This window comes from Anolis sagrei, chromosome 4 (assembly GCF_037176765.1).
Source record: "Anolis sagrei isolate rAnoSag1 chromosome 4, rAnoSag1.mat, whole genome shotgun sequence".
Classification (NCBI taxonomy): Eukaryota; Metazoa; Chordata; class Lepidosauria; order Squamata; family Dactyloidae; genus Anolis; species Anolis sagrei.
This window is the reverse complement of record NC_090024.1, coordinates 189,090,867-189,101,938: the sequence shown is the minus strand read 5'-3', so window position 1 is coordinate 189,101,938 and position 11,072 is coordinate 189,090,867. Positions and strand designations below refer to the sequence as shown.

At 40.8% G+C, this 11,072-nt stretch overlaps 1 protein-coding gene across 1 annotated transcript; it reads left to right on the top strand.

Annotated features, from left to right (window-relative positions):
• Positions 1-264: 264 nt before the first annotated feature.
• On the top strand, positions 265-8,088 carry RPS10 (ribosomal protein S10). The gene is made up of 6 exons (XM_060773118.2): positions 265-359; positions 2,781-2,930; positions 3,869-4,040; positions 6,211-6,288; positions 6,637-6,692; positions 7,992-8,088. Exons 2-6 carry the CDS (start codon positions 2,781-2,783, stop codon positions 8,031-8,033), a joined length of 498 nt encoding a protein of 165 aa, XP_060629101.2. The 5' UTR covers positions 265-359; the 3' UTR covers positions 8,034-8,088.
• Positions 8,089-11,072: the final 2,984 nt, after the last annotated feature.

Below are 11,072 nucleotides of genomic sequence, written 5' to 3'. Positions count from 1 at the left end.
AAATCTCTAAGAATTCATGATAACTCTGATCAGGCGTTTGTCAAAGACAGCTATACCTCTTGCAGCTTACAGGCGAAGATAGGGCCCTTCCAAACAGCTCTATATTTCAGAATATCAAGGCAGAAAATCCCACAATATCTGCTTTGAACTGGGTTATCTGAGTCCACACTCAGAAAATGTGGGATTTTCTGTCTTTGTATTCTGGGATATAAGGCTGTGTGGAATGGCCCATAGACAACAATTTATCAGGCATTGGGATAGTCGCGCTCGCTAAGAGCTGGGGTCCTTCCAAAGCAGGAAGAGATCTCACTGCGCATGCTCCGTCCTTTCCAGCGTTCGAGCCCGCCGCTGCCGCCACGGTAAGGCCTGGCTCTGGCCGTTGTATCTCCCTTGCATCGCCCCCATCCTGCCGGTGGCCGGTCCGGCTGCCCTCCCTCTCGGTTCCGGACACTCCCTCCATCCATTTTGCGGGCCTCTTTTTGGCCGGAGGGGGAGAAGGGGGAAGGAAACTGGGAGAATTGGGCGAAAGGCGGCAATTCTCTAAATCCAGGCCGTGGCTTCGGAAGACATAGAAGTAGAATTAGATGCGGGTTTAAATGCCCGGATGAAGGTTCTCCTGGGAAGCAGCATGGACTGGACATTATAGGCTTGTTTAAATGTAATCAGAGGATGCATCTATCTACTGTAGAATTAATGCAGTTCGATAACACTTCGATTGTTGTGGTTCCAGTACTATGGAATCATGGGAGTTGTAGGTCTTGGTGCCCCACCAAATTACAACTTCCAAGATTCCATAGCATTGGGTCATGGCAGTTGAAAGTGGTGTCAAACTGCATTAATTCTACAGAGTAGATCCAACCCAGAGGTAGACTGAATACAAAAGTTCACTTCATGGCAAAGGCCAACTGAGACCCATGGTAACAGTGCATTCTACTACTGAAACGTATTGTGATCCTGAAACAATGTCCCCATTCTGTGCGTGTTGGATTGGAAGCAAGCTCCACAATGTTTCATGAGGTTTAAGGTGAAGTAAAGGTAAAGGTTTTCGCATGACATTGTCTATATGTGAACGACCCCAGCGGGGTGGTGCTCATTTCCATATCTAAGCCAAAGAGCCGGCATTGTCCGTAGACTCCTCCAAGGTTATGGGGCTGGCATGGCTGCATGGAACACTGTTGCCTTCCAGCTGGAGCAGTACCTATTGATCTACTCACATTTGCATGTTTTTGAACTGCTAGGTTGGGAGAAGCTGGGGCTAGCAGTGGGAGCTCACCCCGCTTTCCAGATTTCAATCACCAACCTTCCAGTCAGCAAGTTCAACAGCTCAGCGGTTTAACCCACTATGCCACTGGGAGCTCCATTTAATGAGGCTAATTTCTCAAATAATTAGTTCAGTATTCCAAGATCCTAGAGTTGTTTTCTTTTCATTTCCACTTAAAATAATTAATGGAATTTAATAGAATTGGTGCTTTAAGAGACTCAGGGTGAATCTGCAGTGTAGAATTAAAGAAGTTTGGCACCACTTTAACTAATAATAATAATATAATAATAAACTTTATTTTTACCCCGCCACCGTCTCCCCAATGGGGACTCGGAGCTGCTTACATGGGGCCAAGCCCGGACAACATATTACAGCAAAATAAAACCAGAGCATAAACATCAAAATTACATAGAGGAAAAAAATGATAAGCACGGTCATAAAATAACATTCCAATAAGCACAATCACAATAACAATGGGCGGGCCACATGTACAGGATAAAACGATTAAAAGACTCTAATGAGATAAAAATAGGAGCAAGTTATTTGCAGGGAACTCAAACACAGAATTGTGAAGCTAAATTTCCCATTTGGAGGGCATGTAATCCAGTGGGAAGAGCGTTGAGGAGTGCAGTGGTGTCATATTGTGCACCTACTCACCAAAGGCGCAGCGGAAGAGCCAGGTTTTAAGGTTCTTTTTGAACGTTTCTAGTGAAGGGGCTTTACTATGGTTCAAAGCAATGGAATCGTTGGAGTTGTAGTTTCACAAGGTCTTTAACCTCCTCTGCCAAAAAATATTGGTGTCTCAACTACAACTCCCAGAATTTCATAGCGTTGATCCATGGCTGTTAAACTGGAATCAAACTTAATATGAATTCTTCAGCATACACCAGGGGTCCTCAAAACTTTTAAAGCAGTGGGTCAGATCACAGCCTGCCAGACTATGGTTTAGGAAAAAAAGTATGAATTCCTATGCACATCACACATACCTTATTTGTAGTGTAAATAAATAAATGAATAAACAATACAATATTGCCTTCGACAATACATTAAACAATACAATATTTAAAACAAACAATTTTAACCAACATAAACTTACCAGTATTTCAATGGGAAGTGTGGGCCTATTTTGTCTGATGAGATAGTCAAGTTAACTAGGATTGTTGTTATGTGGCTTCAAGTTGTTTGGGACTTAGGGTGCCCCGAGTCTAAAGTTTAGAGTGAGGCCTGGGTAAATGAACTTGTAGGGCAGCATCTGGCCTGCAGGCCTTAGTTTGAGGACTTCTGGCTTGTGCACACTCTAGTCCTAGAGTAATCATGATTTCATCTTGCAAGAAGCAACCTATTACAATGGGGTCTGTTTACCTTTTTTATAGTGCAGCACTCCAGGATTTAAGTATGGGCCATGTATGTGTCATACAGTGGTTAGCCTGTGTGGCTCATATGGACAAAGCTTGGAGTTTATGTTCCTTTACATTAGAGAAGTGGCTGCTGTTTACAACTTAATTTGTCTTTCTTGCAGATGTTGATGCCTAAAAAAAATCGCATTGCCATCTACGAACTCCTTTTTAAGGAGGGAGTGATGGTAGCCAAAAAGGATGTTCACATGCCTAAGCACCCTGAACTGGCAGATAAAAATGTTCCCAACCTCCACGTCATGAAAGCAATGCAGGTAAGTCAATGGATGCACCTGAACATGAGTGGGTTGCATCAGTTGTGAGAGGCTGCCATCTTCTTTTTTTTTACTTTAATGGAAAGAAGTTGAGTGGGCCGGAAGAGAGAAGCCAGGTAGAATATGGCCTCTGCCCTCCTAATAGTGGTGTGGTCGAAATAATTTAAGATGCAGAAACTTTCGTTTGCCCTGTATCTTTTATCTGCATGAGTGGGTAATTCCAGGTATTGTTGAATCGCAACTTCACAGCGTAGTTAATGGTCAGGTGATAGGAAGTGCAGTTTAGATTTGTCTGAAGGGTCTCACATATGTTGACATTAAGACAGGATCTTCGTTTAGAAGCCTTGAAGATGATTTAGTAATTGTAGGCCGTGAATAAATTGATCAGCAAAGTGGTAGGAGAGATTACAACCATATTAGCTATTTGCTGTTTTGCAAGATCCTTCTAAACACCTATATATACAGACAGTCCCTAAGTTACGAACAAGATAGGCTCTATAGGTTTGTTCTTAAGTTAAATTTGTATGCACGTCAAAGTGTACATTTTTAAGTTTAGCTCCAGCCAAATATACATACGTACACATGTGTGTGTGTACACACACATATTTTGGATAGAATATGGAAGGGCTAACACCCCCGTGGTGTTTGTTTTGCTGTTTACACCCCGGTTCAGAAGATTTCATCTCACTTTCTGTCCCTGTGATAATTGGATTTTGAAAAATTTGCCTTGTTATAGAAACAAGGATTGGGGATACAGTTTCAGTGAAGAGCACTTCCAGTTGCCTCACCCTCATTTTGTAGTTTTATAAACCCTTTCCATGTTTTTATGATAGAACCAATTAGAAAATTACATTTATAACCCAGTAACAACAATCTTGTTACATAGTCAAATCCTATTGATATTTCTGTATGTGGATTAACTAGTCTTATGTTTCTAGTCACTGAAATCCCGTGGCTATGTGAAGGAGCAGTTTGCTTGGAGGCATTTCTACTGGTATTTGACCAACGAGGGCATCCAATACCTGCGGGATTATCTCCATTTGCCACCAGAAATTGTACCTGCCACCTTGCGCCGCAGCCGTCCTGAGACTGGCAGACCTCGGCCTAAAGGTAAGATTTGGCTTGGTGAAATTACTTTTGGCATTAATCTACAAATGAAATTATATAATTTGTCTATTTAAAATGCCATCGCTCAAAAGGGCCTCAAACAGCTAACAGATAAGACATGAACAGTGTAAAGCAGTAGTTGAGTCTAGCATGGTGCCACAATGTAATCTGATTAACAAAGAAAGTATCAAACTCTAAAATGGGTGGAGAACCTGTGAACACCATTGTTTTTCTGACTAAAATTTGCATTATCCATGACCATTGGCTATGCTGGTTGGTGCTGATGGGAATTCATTCCCATAACCACATGGAAGGTGAGTTTTCCCCATTTTCCTGATAATTTGTACACAGACACATTGTACTGTATACAGCTAAGTGTTTGCAGCATTCCAAGACAATAGACTACCGGTGGGTTAAAATCCTCCTATTGGGCCCTTGGTTTTGGAATAAGTCTGTGATCTGAGCCAACGTAGTCAACTGATGCTTTTCCCTCTGCTGTATTTGGCAAATAATTTTATGAGATTTACAGTTTCAAGATTCAGGGCAGCTTTATTACACTGAACCCATATAGAAAGGAGTACAGTTGGCATTCTGTATACAACTTGAACATTTCCAAAAATAAAATTCAAAAACAAATCTTGATTTTTCCATTTCATATAAGGCATGCCATTTTACGACACTGTATATTGTGAGACTTGAGCATCCATGGATTTTGGTATCATTGAGAGGTCTTGGAACCAAACCTCAGCAGTTGTTAAGAACTTTTAAAACAAAAATTGGTAAAAATTAAAGTATTTCTACTTTTACCTACCTACCTTACTCAGAACCATCCTAAAAGGTCCCTTTGGTCTTGTAAATTACCATCAATGTCTTCGTGCTGCCCAGACTGCTAACATTATTTTGGGGGGGGGGGGGGGGAATAGGTTGTGTATACCTGGAATAGAATCTTAAATAGTTGAATTGTATTACCTAAAGCTGTCCCCAGTGATGTGTATACATGATTGTATACATGTCACCTATCTATCTAAATCTATCTATCTATCTATATGAACCTTTTATTACAGAGTACTACGCAAAGGGGACGGTGGGGAAATACTGACGTTATACAATTGAGAACAAATTGGTGTTAAAAAACAATATAAGTTAAACTAAAAGACTAATTGCATGTCAGTGCTAGATATGGCAGCCCTACTCTGTAATCTGTTATAAGCAAAGCAATGTCTTGCAAACAGCTGGTCCATGTGTTCACGTTGGCAACAGATTACTCAACATGTCACCTATCTAATGATGTGGATTAAGTGATACTTAAATATTTATGGAAAGCTTTTATTGAGTTACAAATTGAATTTATTTTTTTTCTTAAATAATAAATATGAAATGTAGCTAAGAATTATTGTAACATTGTGTCAAGAATTCTCTATTGAGTTTGACTCCAGACCTTCCAGCTGCGTATCTAACCATGAAGAAGTTTTCTTCAACATAAACCATTCCTGATAACTTGACATCCAGTATGCTCTCAGACTTGCAGGGGAGGGGAAGCAGGTTCTCAGGGTACAGCTGTTGTACAGAGGTTTGAAACTGTTGTAGCTTCTTCATCGGACAAGCCATCTTGTCAATGTCAAGTTGCCTTGCAAAATAGTCCTCACTGCAGAGTTTGTCCTGGTATGACATCACGCCTGTAAAATGACTGTTGCTTTGGTCCCATATAATTCTTTGATTGATGGATTTTTCCTAACATTTTATGAGGAAATTTACCAACCTTGTTCCTGCTGCATCCTTTATTCACAGTTGAAGTATTAAAATAGTTGATTATACTGCCAAGTGATGAGTTGCTCAAAGACATTGAGTGGGTCTTGGCAGTCTGAAGGATAGGTTTCCCTTAATTAAAATAAGCATTCCTTATTGTATCTCTGTTTAAGAACAGCTGTAAGATATGTGAAAGTCTATGTGATTTTGGTTGGTAGCTTTCAATTCATGAAGCGCTGTTACCTTCCCACTGAAGCAGTACCTATTGATCTACTCACATTTGCATGTTTTCGAACATCTAGGTTTGGCCATACTATCTTAAAAAAGAAAGAAAGTGATTGAATTATTAATGCTGATGCATAACTTACCAACCTAGGGCTATAGTGAGAGCTTTCTGGATTAATTTGTGCTATTTGGACCATTTCAGGCTTGGAGGGTGAGCGTCCTGCTCGTCTCACACGGGGAGAAGCTGACAGGGACACCTACAGACGCAGTGCTGCTCCATGTAAGTGTTCACTGTAAGGTCAAAAGAAGGGGGTTATCCAAGTACAGTTTTCTCCTGTTTTATTGCAACTTAAATTTATGGGTTGCAACCCTCAGTATTGAAGATTGCGGTGAACACAGCAAGTATTGCTTGGCTTGCTTGTAGATGTTATTGAAAATGTAGTGCAACACAGAAATGCTCCAGTTTTGACCTTAAGGTTGTGCTGGGCTTCAAGTTCAAGAATGCAGTGTGTTAAAATGAGATCATTTTGGGCTTTGAGAATAATACAATTGGTTTTTCTGAGTATGACAGGCATGTATATATGGCTGTCTCATTATCCTGAGTAATTTTAGTCTTTTTCCATCACAGCTGGTGCTGACAAGAAGGCAGAAGCTGGTGCTGGGGCAGCTACTGAATTCCAGTTTGTAAGTATCACGTGGAACATGTCACTTAAACAAGATTGTCTGCAAGCATGACATATATACTCCTGTTTAAATACTGTTCTTACTGTAGCAGAAACTATAGGCATTCCATTTACAGAACTTGGTAATAATTTATTATAGGAGCCAGCATGGAATAGTAGTTTCAGCATAGGATTGAGACGAGAGTTCGATCTCTGCTCAGATGTGAAACCCACTGGTTTGACTTGGGCAAGTCCGACTCTATCTCAGAGGAAGGCAACAGCAAGCCTCTACTGAACAAATCTTAGCATATTTGCTATGGTGTAATGCTAATCTGAGTGCTGGAATTGATCTCTGGGTGACCATGGTTCAAATCCCCTCTTGGTCACAGAAATCCGGGTAGCACCTTGGGCAAATTGCATTCTCTCAGCCTCAGAGAAAGCCAAGGGCAATCCCCTCTCTGAACAAATCTGCCTTAAAGTTGTCGTAGGTTGGACATGATTTGAATACCCACAAGACCATTAATAGTCCATAGCAGGAAGTGACACTGATTGGACAATAGAGACTTCGGGCAAGGTGTCATTACCGGCAATTTGTCGTGCATAATAGCTACTGGTCCCAGTTGCACATTCATTTTGCTGTAAAAGATAACTAACTTAAGAGTTCTTAGTTGAGAATTACCAGTACAGGTAGAAGAGTGCAGCCATATTATCAGGCAAGAAGTGTTCTTTGTGTGCAAAAATTTCTTGCTCATGAGTCACAAAGATACCAGGCACTAGGTTTCTGTTGTTCGTTTTATTAAGGAAATTAAATTAATAGTGAACTTATTTTAAAAGAGATTTTGCTAGCATAGATCTTTTTTATACCTTAAGTACTACTTATTACATTTTTGTTCTTGCAATTAGCTTATTTTTAACAATTTAAAGGCTATTTCTTGATTTCTGGAGGTTTTGTTTTTTTTTTCATTTATGGCAAGCCAGCCCCTATACAGTATGGCTGAAAAATGTTTGTATTGTTCACCTGTTCATTTTCAAATGTAGTGCTATAAAATTCAATAGTGTATTTGCTTAGGCAGCTCAACGAATACATTTTAAAGAGTTCGTTATTAACCAGAAGGAGGTACAGTATGATTGGAAAAGGTCTGCTTATAAATGTTTGAGCTGCAGGTTTGCTTCCTAGAGCAGAGCATTCTCTATACAGTCAAAGTTTTGTTTAGTTGTCTCCTTAGCTGCTCATCAACATTAAGGAATCCAGTCTTAGAGAGTATAAAGTTGCCATTTTTGGAGGCACTGACACATGTATTATGATTTTTTTCACTTGCAGAGAGGTGGATTTGGGCGTGGACGTGGACAGCCACCTCAGTAGAACCCTGTTGCGGTTTGGTTGCATCTTGTGTATAATAAATAGGTGAAAAAAATCACTGTTTGTATCTTTGAATTATTTAATGTACCATTCTGAAATGACAAAGCATCTGTTGGGGTGTTGTGTGTTTTCCGAGCTGTATGGCCATGTTCTAGCAGCATTTTCTCCTGATTTTCACCTGTATCTGTGGTTGGCATCTTCAGAGGATCCTTTGAAGGTGCCAGCCACAAATGCAGGTGAAACATCAGAAGAAAATGCTGCTAGAACATGGCCATATAGCCCGGAAACCACACAATACCCCAGTGATCCTGGCTGTGAAAGCCTTTGACAGTACAAAACATATTTTCGTTTCTGGCTTCTATGTTTTGCTTTCAAATATAGTCTGTAAAACCCAAGAAATGAAACGGGAGGAAAATGACTCCATAGGAACTCCTGAACCAGCCATCATGGTATAGTGGTTTGAGTATTGGACTGGAACTCTGGGACACCTGTGTTTGAATCCCAACTCAGTTTGCAGAAACCCAGTGAAAAACATCGGACGTTGCATACTCTGCTTCAGAAGAAAGCAGTGGCAAACTCTAAACAAATCTGGTGATAGTCACCATAGAAGTAACTTGGAAGACACACAGCAAGGTTAATCTTCCCTATACTCCAGCCTGTGTAAGCCGCATCGAGTCCTTCGGGAGATGCTAGCGGGGTACAAATAAAGATAATAATAATAATAATAATAATAATAATAATAATATACATTTGAAAGGTGCCCAACAGTTCGGCCTGCAGATAAAGTTCCTGATTGGATGGGGATTGGGAAAGATTTCTCTTCTATAGTCATTCTTCCCAAATTGTATTGATCTTCAACACAAATCCCCATCTATACACTTGCATACTCTTTGCTGAAAAATGTTAATTTGGGTTGTGGAAGTAGAATAAAGTATGTCAAGGGAATGTGTGTGGGAGAATTGTGTGCAAGTTATTCTTATCTCAAATGTTGAGTTTCCTTGTTTCATATTTTAGAGCAGTTCTTAACCCGTGGGCTGCGGACCAAGCCTCCTTGCTCTTTTTATTTCTTTATTTTTATTTCTGTTCCTTTTGCACTGCCTGCTACTCCTTCCCTGTCATTATGAAGATGAATGTAGACACTCACAAGTGCGGAAGTCTTTTGCCTTTGACCAAGGAACAAACTCGGTCTTTGTCTTTTGCAGAGTTTATAAAAGAACATATATACATACAGAGTCCAAATGTTCTCTTTGAGACACATGCCTTGTAGAACTCCAAACACATCTCTCCAGCATCCTATCCCAACAACCCACACAAAGGAGTTGTACTTTGGTTCCTTTATTCCCCCTGCAGCTGCCCCACCCTGGTACACAAAGCTGGCCAGGTGGTTTGGCTCATTCCCTGCTGCATTGATCCTTACATCACTTACTGCTTGCTACTTAAGAAATGAACTCACATGACCATGGCATATGTTCTGTATCAGAAACTCGACCTGATGTGGTCTATCCAGTGCAATTTTCTGAATTGGTGCCCCAAACCATATCTAAAGTTGAACAAAAACTGATTCGTAACCCATTTGGTACTATTGGAGGGTGGTCCCTGGTCAAAAAAAAGGTTGGGAACCACAGTTTTAGACACTGAAGAACCACCAGCAATAGAACTAATAATTGTTGGATTTGCTTGTCCTATAAATGGTAACAGCTACAGCCAACACTCAATCTTATTAAAGCTTGTATACAAAATGCAGTGAAATGTCATGGAATATTTTCTTAATTGTGTGCATGTAATTGCAGCTTTGCCTGATACATTTTTAAAAATTGATTTAAGGAAAAGTGGTAAATTGTTGTTGCTAGCAAGCATTTCAGGGCCCCTGGTGGCATGGCAGGTTAAACTACTGAGCTGCTGAACTTGCTGATCAAAAGGTTTACGGTTTGAACCTGGGGATCAGGGTGAGCTCCCTCTGTTAGCCCAAGCTTCTGCCAACCTAGCAGTTTGAAAACAGGCAAATGTGAGTAGATTGATAGGTACAGCCTTGGTGGGAAAGTAACAGTGCTCCGTGCAATAATGCTGGCCACATGACCTTGGAGGTGTCTACAGACAATGCCGGCTCTTCGGCTTGAAAAAGGAGATGAGCACCACTCGTCAGAGTCGTACACGACTAGACTTTATGGCAGGGGAAACCTTCACTAGGAAGCATTTCATTAACTTGGTAAAGCTGAAGTAATGCTTTGGGACATCAGTCTTCAATTTGAACGTTCTTCAGTCCCATCCTTTATGCTTCACAAAAACTGCATGTCATGAGCTACAGTTTTCATTCTGTTTCCAAGAGGGCTAAACTAAGAGAATAAAGGTCTTGATTAACAAAGTCCTCGCTGCTAACAAATCCTCGCTGCTTTTAAACTGTCTGGTTGTATTTTGGGCTGAAACCCATACAAGAAAGGTGGGTCATGACCACTTGTGAAGTGAATGTATATCCACGAAAGCTTAGGCTAAAACAAAGCCAGTAAGCCTTAAAGGTGCTGCCACACTATTTCCCCACCTCTCTTCCTCCTTTTTAAGAAATTGAAGACTTTATGCAATTGGTAATATAATGTGTTGCTGTGAGTTTTCCAGGCTGTATGGCCATGTTCCAGAAGCATTCTCTCCTGACATTTCGCCCACATCTATGGCAGGCATCCTCAGAGGTTGTGATGTCTGTTGGAAACTAAGCAAGTGGGGTTTATTTATCTGTGGAATAATGTCCAGGGTGGGAGAAAGTACTCTTGTCTGAGGCAAAGTGTCCTATTGTAACATTTACACTTTCCTCAGTGTTCTTTCTCCCACCCTGGACATTCCAGATGTATAAACCCCACTTGCCCGGTTTCCAACAGATCTCACAACCTCTGGGGATGCCTGCCATAGATGTGGGCGAAACGTCAAGAGAGAATGCTTTTGGAACATGGCCATACAGCCTGGAAAACTTTTGGAGGCCTAGGAAGCACCCCCACTTTCCCAAGAAAACCTGCTTCCTTCTCAGTGAAATAAACCATTTGCAACATTCACACT